Raw genomic sequence first — 21,197 nt, 5'->3', positions numbered from 1 at the left:
AATAGGTGGAAGAATAGTGCTGAAGGTATATGCAGCACTTTAAAGTACTCGGTTCCTAACCTTAAAAAGCCTTAGTGTGGGATTAAGGTCAGAAAAGCAAGTGTAAAGTCACAACTTCCTTGGGTGTCGGTCATACCTGTTTTTCTTACTTTACTAATTTTGAAGGAGAAATTTTCAAATGTGCTTAAGTCCCATTTTCAAAAGTGATTTAGACACCTAAGTCCCATTGAAAGCCATTGGGGCAGACCCCCAGGTACCTAAGTAACTTTTGAAAATGGGACTTATATCTTAAATCACCTTGGTGCTCTTGAAAATTTTATACTTTATCACGGTTAACACTACAGAGGCAATACAGCTAGAAATGCCCTCTTAGATAATCTAGTTCATTTCTCTGCCAGTGCAGGGCTGTTCCCTGGGTACATACAGCACATGGAAGAAAAAGGTCAATTCTCTTGTCTCAACTGATGTATCATCAGAAAATTGTCAGGAACTAAGTGCAGTTTGCAGAATCTCCATTATAGTCAGGATGTAAAAGCGGAAGTAAATCAACTCAGTTTTCAGATCCAGATAGAATTTGCAGACCTGCCAGCTTGGAAAAAAAAAAAATCTTTTTACTTATAAATTGGGCACACTGTATTTGAAGAAAGGATAAGTATAAGTAACCCTATCATTACATTTTACAGTTATTGCTCAGATTAATGCTATACTTAAATTTTGGCTATTTAATTTTTAAAAAAGGATCTCCATTTTACTGAACCTAGCACAACTGCTTTAAGATTAAACCTCTACACAACTGACAGCTGCAAAATCTGCTAACAAACCAAAACAAACACACAAAGGCAAATAATTTCTTCATTAATATGCAAGGAAGTGCTCATAAGTGCAAGAAGCCAAAGTCATTTCAAATTTGCCCAGAGGTGCTTATAATTCCATCTAGATAATACTTTGGAGTTTAATGCAAACAGCTCTTGTGGATTTTAATAACACAATAAAGGCAATAAAAAGAAACCAGTTATTTTTTGCCAGTAAGCCAGCAGGTGAAGAAGCCCTCTGGCCCAAATCATTTAATTTGATATACATTTAAAAGGATTTGGCTTAAATTTTGTAATTAAAAAAAAAAACCCAAATGTATTTTCTGTAACTAAGAATTTATTTGGTACGGGCAACATTTAATATTTAAGAAAGTTTTGGCAAAAGGATTTCAACTGGACTTCACCAAGATAAACACACGAAATAAAAACAGAAAAAGGAAGCAAAGTAAAGACAATCTGACATCGGAATGAAGCCTTTCTGCAAATCAAAATGTAGAGCCTGTCTACTGGAAGGGAAGAGTTGTTTCTGTTGAAGGATTTGTTAGGCATTCGTACAGATGGAACCCCAAAAGGAGGCAGTTTTAAACAGGACTGATGCTGGAATGCTCAAACAACACCAGAAGGCATAGCACTCAGCCACAGAACACTGCATACAGAGACACAAAAAGGACACAGCCATGGAATACTGAATCATCTGTTGATGCCGGAAGGCTCACCGTATTCTCTTGCTTTTGCCGTAACTGTAAAGTCAAGTCACTCAACATTTGGCTGAGGGTTGCCCGCACAGCGGTGTTAATACTCCGCTGGTGACAGCTAGATACATATGTCTCAATGCAAACCTGGTGAGGAAACAAGATAGCAGCACATAGATATAAACAACAATTTAACTGTAGACCATCTCGGGAGGAAGTGAAGCTCTCTTCATGCAGAAAGTCAGCCAGATTTACTAGTGAATAGCGTTAGAAAATTTTTCAGCCATGCAAATAGCCAAAAAACAATATGGTTTAAAAGCAGCATGCAATTTGTCAGGTTTCTGAAGTATTGTGCATGTTGTGGTGGCAAGACAAAAATGGCAACCACTCCCCATCCTGTCAAACTATGATGCCCAGGCAGTGGCTTGTGCTGTGGATGTTGCTTTCAAATATTAGCCCTATTGTTTAATTCCAGTGATGTATTCATGACATCAACAGGGACCAAATGAACCTTCAGGAACTGTTATTCTGGAATTCTGCCCCTAGTGGATAAGCAGTATCATCCTCTCATATGAGACTCAAAAAGGTTTTTGCTGTTTCTTTTTAGATTATTTGCGTAAATTGTTATTTGTGTGGGTTTTTTGTATGAGTAATATGTTGGGGATTTTCAGACAGCTTCTGCTACTAGGATGCAACTAGGCATCTTGATTGTTCATTGTAAATCAGTTTTAATTTAGGTTTATTACAGTGTCCAATAGCCTTTTGGTGCCCATAAATGGAAAAAAATTGTGACTGCTATAGTTCACATTGAATCAGAGTTTCCATTCTAACTACATTTTCAGCTGCTCGTAACTTTTGAAAACTTTCATCTTTAGGATTGAATTTTTCCATTCTTGGACTCTGCCCAAAGACAATGTTTTGCAGAGAGTTATCAAAATGAAATGGAATGCTGAGGATATGGTATTATGCTGGGTGCAATGTCCTTTACCAGATTTCTTTTAGGTGGTGTTTATCTCAAGAAGAGTTTGTAATTACTGTGTTGTCATTTCTGATTCAGCAGCCTCTGGTTTGAGATATGAGGTAATTAGTACCTCCTGTAATCCCTATCATGGGATTGGAACCAGACAGTTTAACACAAACTTATTAATAAATTGTGATCCAAAGGAGCAACTCCACACACTTTGGCATATGTTGAACTCTGTGATTCTGTCTATGGCTGTGAAGTTATTCATACAAGTTCAGTCAGCCTTTATGTACATGGGTTCGTAACACTACCTGTTGTACTCTTCAGGGTGCGGTCATTCAGATTTGTCAGCATTTCTAGCATACAGTCATCTCTGAGGGTTATAACTCCTCTGTAAAGTCATCCTGGCAAATGAATACATACATTCCGCATATGCTGTGTGTAGAGATACACAAGGTGTGTGAGGTAATATCTTTTATTGGACCAACTTCTGTTGGTGAGAGAGACAAGCTATCAAGCTTGCACAGAGCTCTTCTTCAGGTCTGGGAAACGTACTCTGTGTCTTAGCTAAATACAAGATGGAACAGATTGTTTCACATAAGCAGTTAATACGTATTTCAAGGTGAAGTGGCCTGTTAACACCCCTCCAGTCATAGAGAGATAAGGAACAACACTACATATACTCAAAAAGAAAAGGAGTACTTGTGGCACCTTAGAGACTAACCAATTTATTTGAGCTCACGAAAGCTTATGCTCAAATAAATTGGTTAGTCTCTAAGGTGCCACAAGTACTCCTTTTCTTTCTGCGAATACAGACTAACACGGCTGTTACTCTGAAACTACATATACTGTATGCACACAGATTAATATACAACTGGTATATCCTGTACAGACATCTTTTTAAAGAAAATTTGAATTTAACTGGTTGTCCTTTTTCAAAGTATAGGAGCATAGATAGAATAAAAATGTTTTCTTTTTTTAGATACTTATATTTCCCTAATGAGGAGGAAGTCCAGCTTTTAAATTTTAAACGAAAATTTAAAGGTGGTTAGCTCATTATATGGACTAATCAATGCGGATATGTACACAGTACACAATCAAGAGCCTGATCCGATTCCTACTGAAATCAAAGGGAGCGCTGCCATTAACTTCTGTGGGAGAAGGACAGGGAGTAAGCTTAAAATGGAACTGCTGTCCATGTGCATTACTTTTAATATAACAGAATGGAGAATAAGACCAGATCCCAGAATCCCTTTGAATTTATCATCTCTGCACCTTTCAGCAGACATATCCAGCTGGTCCAAGAGGTGCTAATGCTTTTAAGATTTCTGCCTCATGCTAAATTTTGGGCACAATAAAGCATGATTGAATTCCTTGGTTAGAAATGTAATATACTTGATTAGAAATATAATATACTTGATTAGTGTGAATTGTGTGAGCAAAAATGCTACACCCTGGAATAATATGAACTATAGCTCTTGCACCATTCTCATCCCAGTCACTCTGTTATGTCCCAGTGTAGCATTGTGAGAACACTATACGTAGCCTGTGATATTTTGTGCCTCTTATGGGACAGAGGCAAGATAAAGACAAAATCAGTATTTCCTTTCTCAGGTTTGCATGTGTCCCCATCTTAACAATACATTAAAGCCTGATAAAGCTGAAGGCATTTGCATCAGATAATGGACAGAACCTACAGTTCATCTTGGCCTTTGGGGCATCTGTTGACCTTTGAGTGTCTTATATTTCCTAAGGTAAGTGAGGAATTTCATTCAGCATGATCTTAACTAGTAGATGTGTGAGGAAGATTAAATAGATGCATGAGGTCTCACACTGCACAGACTGTCAATGCAGTTTAAATGTGTAAAAAGGTGCCATGCAGCTGTCACTACTGTTATTTATATAGTGCACAGTGCTTCATGAAAGGAAAACCATCTAAACACATACAGAATTCCTACACTGAACAGTATACATTCTAATCCTGTAATCAGACCTTCATGATCAGACCCCAGAACTGTGCATTACATCATTGGCTTCAATGAGGAGCAGGGATCTGCCAATACAGATCCATTACAGGACTGAGGCCTAAGGAAATACATATGAAATGCCTCAGTTTACAGATAGTGTAATGCGCTATGTTGCTGAGCCAGTGTGATTTCCTCTTTATGCTCCTCTGACAGCACAAGAAAATCCTTACGCTTCTGCCATTTTCAAAAGGAGATGTGGACCAGAGGTTGCCATCATATACCACACAAGAATTCCAGTGGGCAAGGAATACAAAATTCTATTGACCACTTACAATCATGCAATTCAGACCTTGCTGAGGCTGAACCAGTCACAGGAACTGTGTCTGCTTTGAGGGTTTGAGTAGTAATATTCTTATCTAATTCAACGTACTGAAAGAACTGTGGAAAGACTAAACTTAAAGGCAGGCTGACTTTCTGGAAAGAGCAGGATCGATTTCCCCTTTTTTCTTCCCCCGTCCCTTGTGTGTTAACATGCAGCACTGTTGCTCAGCTGAGCTCCAGTTTCGCAAGCCAAGCATGATACCTTGTGAAATGTCATTGGTGGGGATGCACCAGCAAAAATGCGAGAGCACAGGGTACTGAAGAGGTGAGCAATGGACACTTTGATCATTTCATGCATTTGGGGGCTTCCAGCTTTGTGACATGCAAAACACAGCTAAGAAAGCAAAACACAAAGGATTAGACAAAACAATGCAATGGGTTAAACAAGACAATCTCCCAAAACATGGGTGGGAATAGATAAAAGAAGATAAACAAGTCACAAAGCATGAAATAACCTTTCATGCAGGGGCCTGACCAACATTAAAGGTATTGTCTGTAGTTAGACATAGCTAGGTTGACTGTAGGTTCAACACTAATAATATTTAAGCCATTTATACAACACTCTTCATGGTCAGAGTGCTTCACAAATATTATATCCTTACTCTTCACAGAACTCCAGTGAGGTTAATAAGCATTATGGCCCCCAGATTAAAGATGAGGAAACTGAGGCTGAGGTTAAGGCCAAAATGCTCAGATGTAGTCACTAATTTGGGGTGCCTACATTATGGACTGATCAAAGTGGCCAGGTTCTAGCTGTAACTCGCCAGAAGATAATTCCCATTGGAGGGGCACCCCCATTGGCAAGAGATAAGCAGGGACAGGAGAGCTGACTCAAGCACCAGCTCCACCCTAGTATGGGACACATCAGGGAAGGAAGGAAGGAAGGAAGAACGGGCACATGGCAGAAGAAAACTATGCCAATTCTCCACTGGAATAAGTTCGAGCGGCTGATGCTGGGGCCAGGCCAGTGCTGAATCAGGGAGCCATATCCAGTCCTCTAAGGGTTACCACACCAGTACTGGGAAGAGTTCAGATGCAGGGGAGAACAGTCCTCGGGCTTCAAATGTTAAAGCCTTTGTAACATGTATGGGCCAGAATCACAAAGCCAAAAGGTGTCTATAGGTGCTTTTCTGTATAGGTATACTAGCAAACGCTCCTAATGTAGTCAGAGCTGATTCTGGTTTTTGCTAGTATAGCGGATACTGATTCCCTGAACAAAATGCACTAACCCAGCAAAAGAACGTTTTTGTCCAATATACACATCTACACTTGGGCTTTTGCTGGTAAAAAAAAAAAAAAAAAAAAAATCACACTCCTAATTGACTTTACTATGCTGGCAAAAGTTTTAAGGGTAGACATGGCCTTTTAAGAATGAGGATATGGCAGAGCTACTAAACAATGGCAGGATCCAATACTTAACATGAAACAAAGCTGGCGTTTATCAGGGTGTTTTAAAGAGAAAACAGTCATGTGTCATTTGCATATCGTTATCTGAAAATGCACAGCAGAAATAGAAAATATGACTTCAGATAATGCTCACAGTCTTTGTCCCCAGGGAACAAAGAACATGAAGCACTGACAATTGATTTCCACTACCTGAAGTAGCAGCTCAAAGGTTGAAATACTGGAGCTATTAAACCGTTTTTCCAGTGTGTATTGTATCTTACTGTATCTATCTACAGTTCATAGATACATTGGGCTAGATTCACCTTCAATTCTCACCAGCTCCTGCCCTCCACAGTGGAAAGTCTGCCAAAGAGAGGCTGCAGCAGTGGAACGGAACCGTAAGTTTGCCTCTGTATGGGGGATTGGGGCAACAGGGTTTAGCACAGCCTGAAAAGGGGGGTTGCATGGGCAGGGAGGAGGCAGGTGCTGCTGATCCAGTACATCTTTTGCTACAGCCCCAAGTAGAGAGGCTCCTACAGAGCCCTTAGAAAACAAAAGCTACTCTTCATGAGTTTGGATTTCCTAACATTACTCAAGAGGGGCGAAACCATGAGTTACACAAGTCAGCCCAAATGAGTACTATAATGTATTCTGTACATGGCACGTTTTTAGGACCGTCTTAGAGAGTTTCAACATTTTGTATGGAGACTATTTTTGTATTTCTTTTTGCGACTACAGACTAACACGGCTGCTACTCTGAAACCTATTTTTGTATCCATCTGCCTGCAAAGTCAATTAGTGACATTTTAGCAGTTAGGTTACCATGGTAAGACAGCTAGTTTTCTTAGTTACCATGCTTCCCCCCCACTCTAGGTAGCAACAGGATCAATTTCATCCCCAGATTTATAAAACGCTACCACTGCCAGGTAAAGCTAGGCACTTCCATCAGGTTTTCTTTTCCTCATGCACCAAGGAAAAACTGACATTGACTCGCAATTGTTAGTCATTTTCTTTCTCTGCTCACTAATTTCACTTGCAACTTCCCAAGCTGCCTTTTAAATAAGAGCAGAACACAGACTGATATCCCCATCTGTAATTATCAATGCAAAAATAATAAACAATAATAATAATTATTATTCCCCACTACTGAAAAGAACAGCTAACAAGTGCTGTAAAAACAGAGGGGTGTTATGTCATGGGGTTTCCAAGGATTTTCATACAAACCTTTTCATTGCTGTATTATACATGTTGAGTGTGTATACATTCCCCTCAACGCTATGCAGTGTAATTCAATATAATTTTATACTATATTATATACACAACAGCCCTTGTCATGCAATAGGGCTGAGTATTTCTATGCATTTCTTCCTTCCAGGCTACATGAGAGGCTCACTGCTTGAAACTCACTGTGCAACTAAATAGGGCACTTGTCTGAAAATGCTCACTTATAAACATATCTGCTGTCGGCAGGTGCATTTTCTAGCTGCCAAAGCCCTTTTTACAATTTAATCCAGACAAATGTAATGAGGACAAGGGCAGACTGATTAATGCCAGTGGGACAACGTAATAAATCTAGGGATGTAATAATTCCTTTTCTTGGAGGCATCAGGGATAAGGGACACACTAACAATGCACATTATAGGTCAATCTCATCTCTGATATAACTGTATTAACTTTGGTGGAGTTTCACTAGGGATGAATTTAGCCCTACATGTTGTTTTAAAGTTGAAGAAGAAAATGTTATTACTGTGAAAGGTAAAGCAAAACATGCAACGTTTTAAACACAGACAATATTGTAATACACAGCAGCCACTAAGAAGAATTTCCATGAGTAGGAAGTGCATCTTCCAGTGCATTTCTACAGCTGTCAGCACTGCGGTTGCTAATCATGTTGACTAATAAACAGTAACACAGGTAATATCAATCATTAAGAATAACTGCAATTGTTTTGACTAAATCAATCCCAGTCTATGTATAGAAAGCACATTCTAGTTAGTGGCAACAGGTCAAGAAAAACAAGCAATGTTAGTGGGGGATGGAGGGCACTCACCTCAGCAATCTTTAGCACTGAACTTCCATTCAGGTCAAATGTGGAGGTGTACGTGATACAGAGCAAAACCTTGAACACAGGGGGGGGGGGAGGGGGGAAGCACAAGAGCTTTAGTTTCATCCACCATTTCTAGTTTGTGGTTGAGTTTTTATATTGTCTATTGTGTTTCCTAATTACTTTTTCTTCATCATACTCTTTTAGACACAACTCCTTCCATTTTCCACAGCAGCAATTACTAGGGTTGGGGAGGGCAATGAAATTGCTGACTGCTTCCTGCTTGGAAAATTGTGTCCGTTGACCCCAAAAAGGAAAGTCACCGCAACCGCAGATGTTATGTTGCTCTATATGTACACATCTTTCAGAGAGGAAGGATGGTTCAGTGGTTTGGATATTAGCCTGGGACTTAAGAAAGCCTGGTTCAATTCCCTGGCCTGCCACTGATTTCCTGTGTCATCTTGGGAAAATCACTTCGTCTCTTTGTGACTTAGTGCCCCATCTGTAACTTACCTAACAGGGATGGTGTCAGGATAAACACATTAAAAAGACTGTAAAGCACTCAGATACTATGGGAAGTGAGCAGCCATGCAAATAAATATGAAAGAAAGCAGTGAACAATTTAGAAACCAGTCCTTGCATTGGCATCAATATAATCAAGATTAAAAATTTACAATCAATAACTTTAATTAATCCACAAAAGATCCCTGCCAAGAAGGAAAACAGAAAAGGGAGGGTCTTGAAAAGGACTGGGGAGGCTTAAAGGGATCCCTTTGTCTGACAATATTTTCATCTTATTATTATTTGTACGACACTTGTGTCTAAAGGATCAAAACCCCATTGAACAAGGCACTCTACCAACACCTAGAAAGAAACCTTCTTCCAACCAGCCTAAATTTGCTCATGATTATTTGTTCCTGTGCCAACATTATCCTTTAGCTTAAATAGCTTTTCATCTCTCTGGTATTTTTCCTCTCCCTCACCTCTCCCCCCCAGATATATTTACTGTAGACTCCACATCTGGGAGAAAGATTCCTCCATGCAGCTCACTTGCAGCAGACACAAAAATCATCCATTACTGAAGGTAAGTGCAGGGAATTTAAGCTTTAGCACTAAGGATCCTTTGATCATCATCTGTCAGCTCTTACAGGTACAGAGGAAAAACCCATCTGTAGAAAAATGTGTCATTTCCCCCATAGCATACAAATGTCAGTATCTTCCTAAGCATTCACTTGCCTGTCAGCCTGAAAAATGAGTGTGTTCTTTGCGCTCAGAAACAAGATGGATCTTTAAAAACGATATGGGATGTAACTCTAAACAACACCAGAGCACAGAAATGGACAAGTTTGATTTCATGCATTTATAATTTGCCCTACCAACAAGCTACCCCAATTTTAAAAAAACATCTGCAAACAAGTCAGGAAGATCCAGAAGCTGAACCTTGTTAGCCAATACATATATGTTAAGTGTACTATATACCACATTAATGTATAATGAAATGTTGTAATGCTTAATGTCTGTAAAGTGCCTTTAGATTATCAGATGCAAGTTGCTCAGTATCATTATTTCCTGGTGTTGCCAAGAAATACAACCCTCTCTGGGTACATTCAAGATATTAACAGTATCATATTTTACTTATCTTGACAAAAACATCTCCTGAATTTGGGTGCTGGGACACACATCCTCAGCACTAAGTTGATAAAGAAAAGAGAGGAGAAAATGGTACTCTTTAACACTCCCACAAAACAAATAATAAAGAATATTGTAAAAAAGAAAGTAACATTCAGAAGAGTTCAGATACTCCATCCAGATATACCCATTTCATTGATGGGTGAATTCTGCACATGATTTGGTATGCCATAAACATATTCCATACCTGTTCACTACTGGATTCATAGCACCTTTCACTTGAAATGTTTTGTACTGCTCATAGCTGGAGACAGGATGAACTGCCAGATGGATCACTGGTCTGATCTGGCAATTCCTGTGTTCCTATCTGATACAGAGGTCATATTTCACATGCCACAGGTCTCTAAAAGGTGTGCAGGTGCATCTTAAACACCCACATCTGAATATCTGGTCCACAATTTGCAAAGTGCTATTGTACCCTTTAGAATACAAAGCCTTACGTCAATGTAAGGTACAGTTTTCCCTGGCACTAATGACACACAGTACCCCTTGTGTGCTTTGTGTGACTTCTCTGCTCTTTTTATGGCAGCTCAGCCAAATATACCTTTGTAAAAGATTTCGTGCTTTGCAGAACATTCTGTGAAACACAAGGGAATTTATCCCATAACTGTATTCTTATGAGGCTCTGCTTACTGAAATGATGATTCCTATTTCTTCACTCATTTAATTTTCTCTCCATCTTCTGTCTTTAAGTGGCTTCAGTTTGAGCAGGTAGGAAATGTGTCTAGTCTTTCCTGCCAGAGATGCCAGTGAGCCTTAAGTAGTTGGCAACTGACTCAGTTTCTGGTATTGGAGTCAGACACAAAACATGACAAATGTGATCAGCTGGTTGCTGATGAAGAGGCGACAATGAAAACATGTTTTGAAATAACAGGGAATTCAGGCAAAAGTAGATTTGAATGCTAATAATTTGTAGGGGTTAGATTTACAACAGAGTGGGGAAGCCATTCTCTCACACAGGTTGTGGGCCTTACTGTCTTCTAAGGCCTTGTCTACTGACAAAAACAATATAGTTAAGGTTGTCCCTCCCCTCCCCTCCCCTCCCCGCCTCCCAGTGCGGATGCAATGATACCAGTATAGAAGTGTTTAAGGGGAACAAGCTATACTGGTATAAGCACTTCAATACTGATATAACTGTGTCCACACTAGGGGTTAGGCTGGTAAAAAGAAATTATATCCCTAACTGAGATAGTTTCCTGTGTACAAAATCTGTATGCCAACTTGGATTTGTCAAAACAAATCATGTCAAACCCACTTAATAGAGGGGAACAAGACTTGTGGATAGGATGGAAGCAGTACATGGGATATATCTCAACTTTAGTAAGGCTTGTGATATCATCTCACATGACCTTCTCAAACAAACTAGAGAAATACAGCCTAGACAAACCTACTATAATGTGGGCGCATAACTGCTCTCTGAATACAGTTTTCCAACCAGTTATCAATGGTTCACAACTAAGCTGGAAGGGCATAATGAATGGGGTACCACAGGGATCTGTCCTGGGTCCAGTTCTATTCAATATCTTCAGAAATGAAGTGGATAATGGCATAGAGAGTACATTTATAAAGTTTGCGGATGGTACCAAACTGGAAGGGGTTGCAAAAACTTTTGAGGACAGGATCAGAATACAAAATTATCTTGACAAACTGGAGAAATGGTCTGAAATAAATAGTATGAAATTCAATAAGGACAAATACAAAGTACTCCACTTAGGAAGGAATAATCAACTGCACAAATACAAATGAGGAATGTTTGCTTAGGAAGGAGTACTGCAGAAAAAGAACTGAGGGTTATAGTGGATCACAAACTAAATACAAGTCAACAATTTAATACTGTTGCAAAAAAAGCAAACATCCTTTTGGGATGTATTAGCAAGAGTGTTGTAAACAAGACACGAAAAGTAATTCTTCCAGTCTACTCAGCACTGATAAGGCCTCAATTGAAGTATTCTGTTCACTTGTGGGCACCACACTTCAGGAAATTGGGAAAAGGTCCAGAGAAGAGCAACAAAAATTAAGGGTCTAGAAAAAAACATGACGTATAAGGGAAGATTGAAAAAATTGGGTTTATTTAGTCGGGAGAAGAGAAGACTGAGGGTGGTCATAATATCAGTCTTCAAGTACATAAAAGGTTGTTATAAAGAGGAGGGTGATAAATTGTTCTCCTTAACCACTGAGGACAGGACATGAAGTAATTGGCTTAAATTGCAGCAAGGGAGATTTAGGTTAGACATTAGGAAAAAACTTCCAGACTGTCAGGTTAGTTAATCAATGGAACTAATTACCCAGGGAGTTGTGGGATCACCATCATGGGAGGTTTTTAAGAATAGTTTAGACAACCACTTGTCAGGGATGAACTAGAATCTGTAATACTTAGTCTTGCCTCTGTGCAGGGGACTGGACTAGAGGACCCATTGAAGTCCCTTCCAGTCCTATATTTCTACAACTCTATGGAGACTAGACCTAAGATAGAAAAGATGGGCTTTTGACTAAAACCCAGGACTAGTCACGGGTTCTGATTCTTTTCCCAGACCTGCTGCAGGCTTCTTTTGTGACCCTGGCCAAGTCATAGGTAACCTGTAACTTCTCTGTGCCTCAGCTGTCCAAAAATGGGGATAAAAAGAGTTCTCTACCTGAGGCTTAGTTCATGAATGCTCTTTGAGATCTCAGATGGAAGGTGTTATAGAAATGCAAATTATTAGTTCGTTACAAATGATTATTTAGATCTACTAAAACCAGTAATATACTTCTCTCCATCTAACACGCTCCAGCCACAGACTAAATATGTTAAACACAAGCATAAACACCACAGACAGATTCTGTACTGAAAGGAAATAATGTGCAATGAATGGCTGTCAAAGTGTAAAACAGACCACCAGGCAATTTCTAATGGCATCTTTTGTAGCAAAAACAGTTCTTCTCTCATATATCAAGGTGGACATTAGAAAGGGGACTTTATAGTAAAGTACAATGAGAAGAGAAGCTAAAGGGAAGGAGCTTTACACAGTTAGGAGAGCCTGAAAAGAAACAATCTTATAAATAAGGAATATTGTTACTGCTGTGATTCCTGCAAAGTCAAACAGGTTCTATTATCTTGTAAAGGTTCTGATCAAATCAGATTTCTAGCAATGGGTGACCATAATAAAAACTGTTCATTTTAATTATTGGTGGAGCTCTGCCCATCATGGAACAAGAAATACTGTCTTTCTCCCCAGAGCCCAGGATACAAATGGTATTACAAGGCAATATCAAACAGCATGCACAGATGGGTTTTCACAATGGGCAAAGAGAAAAAATAATTGCTTTCTGTAATACACTGAAAGTCACTTTTTACAGAAGGACTTTACTGTATAAAAAGAGGGTCACTTTAATTGGAATTGCAATTTCTACCCTGAAATGCATTGCAATCAGATAATAAGTGGGAGAAAGTGAGCACTACCCCCATTTTACAGATGGGGAAAGTGGGTGAGAGAGGATAAGAATTCCAAAGGCACTTAAGTCCAATGAGACCTAGGTGCTTTTTAAAATGTTACCCAGGGAGATCAACTGACTTGCCCAAGGTCCCACAGGAACGTCTGCGACAGAGTTCGGAAGTTACACCAAATCTTCCGAGTCCCAGTCCAGTGCCATATCCACAAGACCAATAGGGTCCTATGGTATTAAATTTAATAATTATTATTTTTCAGGGGTGGAGGGAAAGGAAGGGGGGAGGGATAGCTCAGTGGTTTGAGCACTGGCCTGCTAAACCCAGGGTTGTGAGTTCAATCCTTGAGGGGGCCATTTAGGGATTTGGGGCAAAAATTGGGAATTGGTCCTGCTTTGAGCAGGGGGTTGGACTAGATGACCTCCTGAGGTCCCTTCCAACCCTGATATTCTATGATTCTATGATTCTATGACTGGAGACTGGTTTTCTGTAGTGCTAGGATCTGAATACCTGTTAATAAATATGAACCTTACTGCAAAGAAACGCAACCAGGAAACATCTTGATAGCTGATGGAATATCTGTTAGTCTGATCATACAGGTTTCTCTAGCCTTGTAAGGAAAACAAGGGCAAAAGAAATGAAGAAGTGCCTTAATGACTCTACATGGATCATTGTATACATCATGGCAGCTTCTAATTCTGGGGAGGATGAAGACAGTGGTTTCCCATGAATCAGCAGCTGTGAAAGGCTTGGCTATCAGGAGGAATTGGTTCTGGGTTATCAATGCACCATGGTTTCAGACAAGGACTCGTACGTGGTGTGGAATAACGTCACATGACATTCTGAATGTTCCCAGAAGAACATGCTCACTAATTCACTGGACTAAAAACTACTGCTAAAAACTACTTAAGTGTGAAACTTCTGCTTATGTAGCACATGGGTAGGCGGGAAGGCAGTGATTTAGGGCAATCACCTAATAGATATTTTACAAGTTTCTTTAATGGCTCTGGCAGTGGCTTTTGTCTTCAAAATTACGATACTCTAATGTAGGGAAGATTATAAAAAGCTGACTGGCAAAGCCATGATGAGGTATTCTGCTTAACCAGCTATAGCAATATTTGAATATATCGTGTTATTCCATACATTAAATGACAGTTAACTTACAAGCAAAACCAAAGCAATCACAAGAAAAACCTATAAGACAGACAAATGAATTCCATTCCCAAATGGAAAAACTCAGAGCCAGACTCTGGTGCCGCTCCTCATGTTGAGCAGTACTGCATGGGTAGTTCCACTAAGTAGGAGTATCCAAAAAACCACCCATGGCATTAGGTATGATTCAGCATGATTAGAATCTGGTCCTATAACGGCAACAGAAACTAATACAGATAATAAGAGATAAAAAGGCAAATGACAGCTGGACAATAGGATTTTTAAAAATACAAGAAGATGTGTGATTGGGAGAGTAGTAAAACCAACCAGGAAGAAGTAAAAAGAAAAATGAGAGAAGCAAAAAGTAATAGCTAGCGGCAAATTGCAGAAAACAGACCAACAAAGGGGAAATTTTAAAATATAGAAAGGATCAAAGAAACCATTGAGCTACTTTACATTGGGTGGACATAACCGTCTATATTCCAAAGGGGATCACATTTGAGAGAGAGAGAAACAAGCAATTTGTTTCCTCCTGTTGTAATGCTATTGAATATTGTTTATTTTAAAAGGCAATGAATATAATAAAAAGATTTTGCAAGAGATAGAAAAGACAGGGTAAGGAAAGGGATTGTCATTGACAGGCAGTCAATAGTGGACAAAACATTATATTAATTTGGGTATTTCTCTGACATGTGATAGAGGTATTCCTGATGCATTAAGATCATTTTATCATACCACACAATAAATGTCACAATAGTAATGTCAGTGAACCTTTCCAAATTATCCTAACAATTCTCTGGGCAAATGTTATAAGGATGTCTACCTTGTCTTTCTTTCTTTTTTTATTGTGATCACAAACAAACAAACAATAAAGCTGAGGTTACATGAATCCAAGAAAAATATGAAAGTAATAAGGAAAAAAAAAAAGTCACATAGATCTCGATCAAAAGGTAAGTCATTTGCAATTACACCCCTTATGTAAAAATGTGCCAATGTATTTTTATATGGCCCATGTATGTATGTGATAATATGGCTTGGGGTGGTCTGTTTAGAGTCCATATTACCTGGTGTACGATTAACAGTAGCAATTCTGCTAAAGAGGAGACATGGCTGAGCCTACTAGAATGACTGTTCGGATTTGGGCAGCTGGAAAAATTTAGGGTAGCCTGAAGGCTACTCTACGTCATGCGTTCGAACAGAACTGGTGCCTGGCAGCCAGGCTATACCAGGCACATAAAAACCACGGGTATGACCCAGAAATTTTCAAAGTGAAAGGGATTATGGGTGGTGAACTTGAGGAAATAGTTTTAGGACCTCAGCTATGATGTTCTATTTTGAGAAAATGCTTGCTAATACAATGTTGAGATTTTATTTTTATATTTATTTTATTTTATTTGCTTAGAAACCAGGAAATAAAAAATAATTCTTCCCAGAGCAATTGTATCTATTAGGGCTGTCAAACGATTAAAAATATTAATTGTGCTGTTAAACAATAATAGAATACCATTTATTTAAATATTTGTGGATGTTTTCTACATTTTTAAATATATTGATTTCAATTACAACACAGAATACAAAGTGTACAGTGCTCACTTTATATTTATTTTTGATTACAAATATTTGCACTGTAAAAATATTATTTTTCAATTCCCCATACAGAAGTACTGTAGTGCAATCTCTTTATCAAGGAAGTTGAACTTACAAATGTAGAATTATGTGCAAAAAACCCTGCATTCAAAAATAAAACAAAGTCCAATGAGCCCAACTTCTTGTTCAGCCAATCGCTCAGACAAATAGGTTTGTTTTTGCAGAAGATAATGCTGCCTGCTTCTTATTTACAATATCACCTGAAAATGAGAACAGGAGTTTGCATGGCACTGTTGTAGCCGGTGTTGCAAGATATTTACATACCAGATGTGCTACGGATTCATATGTCCCTTAATGCTTCAACCACAATTCCAAAGGACATGGGTCCATGCTGATGATGGGTTCTGCTCGACAACGATTCAAAGCAGTGCGGGCCGAGGCATGTTCATTTTCATCATCTGAGTCAGATGCCACCAGCAGAAGGTTGATTTTCTTTTTTGGTGGTTCGGGTTCTGTAGTTTCTGCATCAGTGTTTTGCTCTTTTAAGACTTCCGAAAGCATGCTCTACACTTCATCCCTCTCAGATTTTGGAAGGCACTTCAGATTCTTAAATTTTGGGTCAAGTGCTGTAGCTATCTTTAGAAATCTCACATTGGTATCATCTTTGCATTTTATCAAATTTGCAGTGAAAGTGTTCTTAAAGAGAACAACATGTGCTGGGTCATCATCCGATACTGCTATAATATGAAATATATGGCAGAATGCGGGTAAAACAGAGCAGCTGACACACAATTCTCCCCCAAGGAGTTCAGTCATAAATTTAATTAACACATTTTTTTTTAACGAGCATCATCAGCATGGAGCGTGTCCTCAGGAACGATGGCTGAAGCATGAAGAGGCATATGAATCTTTAGCCATCTGGCATGTAAATATCTTGTGACGCCAGCTACAACAGTGCCATGGGAACGCCTGTTCTCACTTTCAGATGACACTGTAATTAAGAAGTGGGCAGCATTATCTCCCGTAAACGTATACAAATTTGCGATTTCTCTTAGCGATTGTCTGAACAAGAATTAGGACTGAGTGGACTTGTAGGCTCTAAAGTTTTACATTGTCTTGTTTTTGAGTGCAGTTATGTAACAACAAATCTGCATTTGTAAGTTGCACTTTCATGATAAAGAGATTGCACTTCAGTACTTGTATGAGGTGAACTGAAAAATACTATTTCTTTTGTTTATCGTTTATTGTAAATATTGGTAATCAAAAATAATATAAAGTGACAGTGTATACTTTGTATTGTGTTGTAACTGAAATTGATATACTGAAAATGTAGAAAAACATCCAAAAATATTTAATAAATTTCAATTGGTATTCGGTTGTTTAACAGTACAATTAATCATGAGTAATTTTTTTGAGTTAATCGCGTGAGTTAACTGTGATTAATCAACAGCCCTAGTATCTATATTTTAATATTGCACATGATTTTTAATGTTAAGGCTTTAATTATGGGTGAAGCACACAGAAATACTCAAAAGTTAAAGAGCTACCTTAGGAAGTGCTAAAATTTAAGGGTAATCTTAAGTGGCCTATGACTTTTTCAGCGTTCTTCCTTTTGAGACGAAACATGGAAATTCGCTCTTGGCTGAGGAGTTAGTTTTTTGGAAGGTTTGAGCTGAAACAGTTCCACCACTTTCAAGACTGATGAGAGTGGAAAGAAAATACATTTACCATCATACTTTTTTTTTTTTTCGGGTAATTTTTCTTAAGCAGCTGAAGTATCTTAACAGTTTGAAGTAGAAACTTGAAATATGGCCAGAAGATAGATACTTAGGCTGCAGATGCAGTTTTTGGTGGTTTGAGAAACTGCTGGTAGCGATTTGTGAAAGTTAAAGGGCTTTAAAATATTACTCTGTGCCCATCCCTTAATGGTTTACCAATGTTCTCCTGGTTCTATGACCGCATTTGTGGGTTATGAAAATCTGTAGGGAGTTCTGCCTCCTCCCACACTACACCTGAGAGTTTTTATGAAGGGATGCAGGGCTCAAAGCCCCGCCTCCTTCCATGGGACATAGAAAGATGTGCATCAAATGAGGCAAAGGAGGCTGACTCATTGGTTGCGCTTGCTGCATGGTACTATTCTAGACTTTATAGGATTTTATACCACACATCACCATGGCATCTGGTATATAGTACACAGCATTTTACTATTAGTTAAACTAATACTTAGGGCCCTACCAAATTCACAGTCCATTTTGGTCAATTTCATGGTCATAAGATTTTAAAAATTGTAAATTTCATGATTTCAGCTATTTTAATCTGAAATTTCATGGTGTTGTAATTGTAGGGGTCCTGACCCAAAAAGGAGTTGTGGGGAGGTCACAAGGTTATTGTAGCGGGGGTTGTGGTTCTGCTACCCTTACTTCTGTGCTGCTGTTGCTGGCGCAATCTTCAGAGCTGGGCAGCTGGAGGGTGGTGGCTGCTGGCTGGGAGCCCAGCGCTGAAGGCAGAGCAGTTGCCAGCAGCAGCGCAGAAGTAAGGATGGCGTGGTATGGTGTTGCCACTCTTCTGCGCTGCTGCTTGCAGAGCTGGGCCCTCAGTCAGCAGCTGCCACTCTCCAGCAGCCCAGCTCTGAAGGCAGCAGTGCAGAAGTAAGGGTGACATGGTTTGGTACTCTGCTGCTGCTGGCGGGGCACTGCCTTCGGAGCTGGGCACCTGGCCAGCAGCTGCTGGTCTTCAGCCACCCGACTCTGAAGGCAGAGCAGAAGTAAAGGTGGCAATACCTCAACTCCGCTACAATAATCTTGCGCCCCCCACCCTGCAACCTCCTTTTGGGTCAGGACCCCCAGTTTGAGAAATGCTGGTCTCCCCCATGAAATCTGTATAGTATAGGGTAAAAGCACACAAAAGACTAGATTTCATGGGGGGACAGACACCAGATTTCACAGTCTGTGATGCATTTTTCATGGCTGCGAATTAGTAGGGCCCTATTAAGGGCCCTATTAAGCATGATAGAATTTCTTTATTTCTTCATGCACATTGTAGGGAGAGTGGTCACTTTGGATGAGCTATTACCAGCAGGATAGTGAGTTTGTGTGTGTGGTTTCTGGAGGGGGGTGAGGGGGTGAGAGAACCTGGATTTGTGCAGGAAATGGCCCACCTTGATTATCATGCACATTGTGAAGAGAGTTGTCACTTTGGATGGGCTATTACCAGCAGGAGAGTGAGTCTGTGTGTGGGGGGGTGGAGGGTGAGAAAACCTGGATTTGTGCTGGAAATGGCCCAACTTGATGATCACTTTAGATAAGCTATTACCAGCAGGACAGTGGGGTCGGAGGAGGTATTGTTTCATGATCTCTGTGTGTATATAATGTCTGCTGCAGTTTCCACGGTATGCATCCGATGAAGTGAGCTGTAGCTCACGAAAGCTCATGCTCAAATAAATTGGTTAGTCTCTAAGGTGCCACAAGTACTCCTTTTATTTCTTCATTTTTCTTTTTTGAAAACAGTAGCAATTTCCATGCACAAAAACCTATAAGAATATGAAAGCTGAAAAGTAAAGCAGTCAAAAAATAGGAAATGACAAAATTCAAAGGTTGTCTGTGAAATCTTAACTCTGCCCCGTTGTACATCGTATATTACAGTTGATCACGTGTTATTTTATCCAGAAAATTTGGCTCGTTTATTGTGTACACTGGACAAAAAATGAGGCAGGGTTGACTTAGCCTGGGGTCAAGAACTCTCTCATCTCCTTCCCTGTCAAAATTGTATGTTATAGACTGAAAAAGGGTCTGCTGAAGAGGAAAAATGGTGGTATGGGTAATGCACTGGACTAGGATCAGGTAATCTGTAGCGAAAGAGCAGGGATCATGTAGAAAAAACAGTGGGCCAGTTCCTGTCTCCCTGCCTTGTTCCCTCTGCACTGCTCTGGAGACATGTACCCTGCACCAAACATAGCTCAGCCAGACATGAAGATCTAGCCCAGTACATAATCATGTAACAATCATGTAACAAAAGATTGTATTGCAATGCATAGGCGCAAAGAGCAGAGTTAAGACTGCACAGATGTCACTAGTCATTTCCTGACTTCTGAATGCTTCATTTTAAAACTTTAGGTCTAGATTATAACCTACCCATATACAGTCTCACAGGGGCGTAAGGAGGTATAAAACTTCCCTTCTCTCATTTTTGTGTCGATTGACAGTCAAAGCTTGAAGAGGAGAGCAAGCTACACTGGGCTGGAGGGGGGCAGAGAATGGGTGGGTGGGGAATGGTTAGAACTTGGATGCTACCCCTTAAACACAGTGGTCAGTGGAGCTAACCTGGTGCATGGTAATGAGCTGCAGTTACTTTCCACACAGTTGTAACCCACACACCTCCTGGTTGTGGTGCTCTGTCTGCACATAGAGATTAATGAGCACCACACCCACAAGGAGTGTGGGTTATACAGCAATATGGGAAATAGGGAATGAATTGTGGCTTTCAGACAGTATGTCTATACTGCAAAAAAAAAAAAAAAAAAAAAAAAAAAAAAAGACCTGCGGGAGCCAGTCTCAGAGCCTGGGTCTGCAGATTCAGGCTTGCACTACAGGGCTACAAATAGCAGTGTAGAAGTTTCCATTTGGTGGTGGATCTCAGACCCCGGGCTCCAGCCTGAGTAGGAAGGTCTATATTTCTATTTTTAGCCCCGTAGCATTAGCCCTGTGAGCCTGAGTCTGTAGAGCCAGGCTCTGAGCCACTGCCGTGAAGGCTTTTTTGCAGTGTAGATGGAGCCTGAGCTACACTTCCTTCCCTGGGCTGATGGAGTTCAGTGCAGTCCCTCATGTGTGGCTAGAGGTAAAGTCTCAATCTCACCCTTAATGTTCTTTTGATGTAATTTTTTTGCATGGGGTCTGTATTAAATGGGGAAAAAATAATGCAATCTTAAGACTATACATTTCAAACACAAGTGTAAGGATATGAAAATGTTGACGTTCTCACTGTAATATTAATATGCCAACATTGCACATAATAGTCAAATGCTGTTGTCTGTCACACCAGTGCAACCCCACTGGGTTTCAGTCAGCGTAAGGCAAGAGAGAGCAGTGAGCAGTATAATAGGG

The 21,197-nt window shown here is 39.8% G+C and overlaps 1 protein-coding gene across 1 annotated transcript in view; it reads right to left on the bottom strand.

Annotated features, from left to right (window-relative positions):
- Positions 1-21,197, bottom strand: part of ARFGEF3 (ARFGEF family member 3) — a 115,446-nt gene that overhangs the window by 57,309 nt on the left and 36,940 nt on the right. Inside the window, exons 5-6 of the mRNA XM_077813112.1 lie at positions 8,253-8,321; positions 1,529-1,651 (exon numbers count right to left, since the gene is read on the bottom strand). Coding sequence (XP_077669238.1) covers positions 1,529-1,651; positions 8,253-8,321 — 192 coding nt within the window. The remainder of the gene's footprint in view (positions 1-1,528; positions 1,652-8,252; positions 8,322-21,197) is intronic.

Source organism: Eretmochelys imbricata, chromosome 3, assembly GCF_965152235.1.
Source record: "Eretmochelys imbricata isolate rEreImb1 chromosome 3, rEreImb1.hap1, whole genome shotgun sequence".
Taxonomy (NCBI): Eukaryota; Metazoa; Chordata; order Testudines; family Cheloniidae; genus Eretmochelys; species Eretmochelys imbricata.
This window is presented reverse-complemented; position numbering and strand designations above follow the sequence as displayed.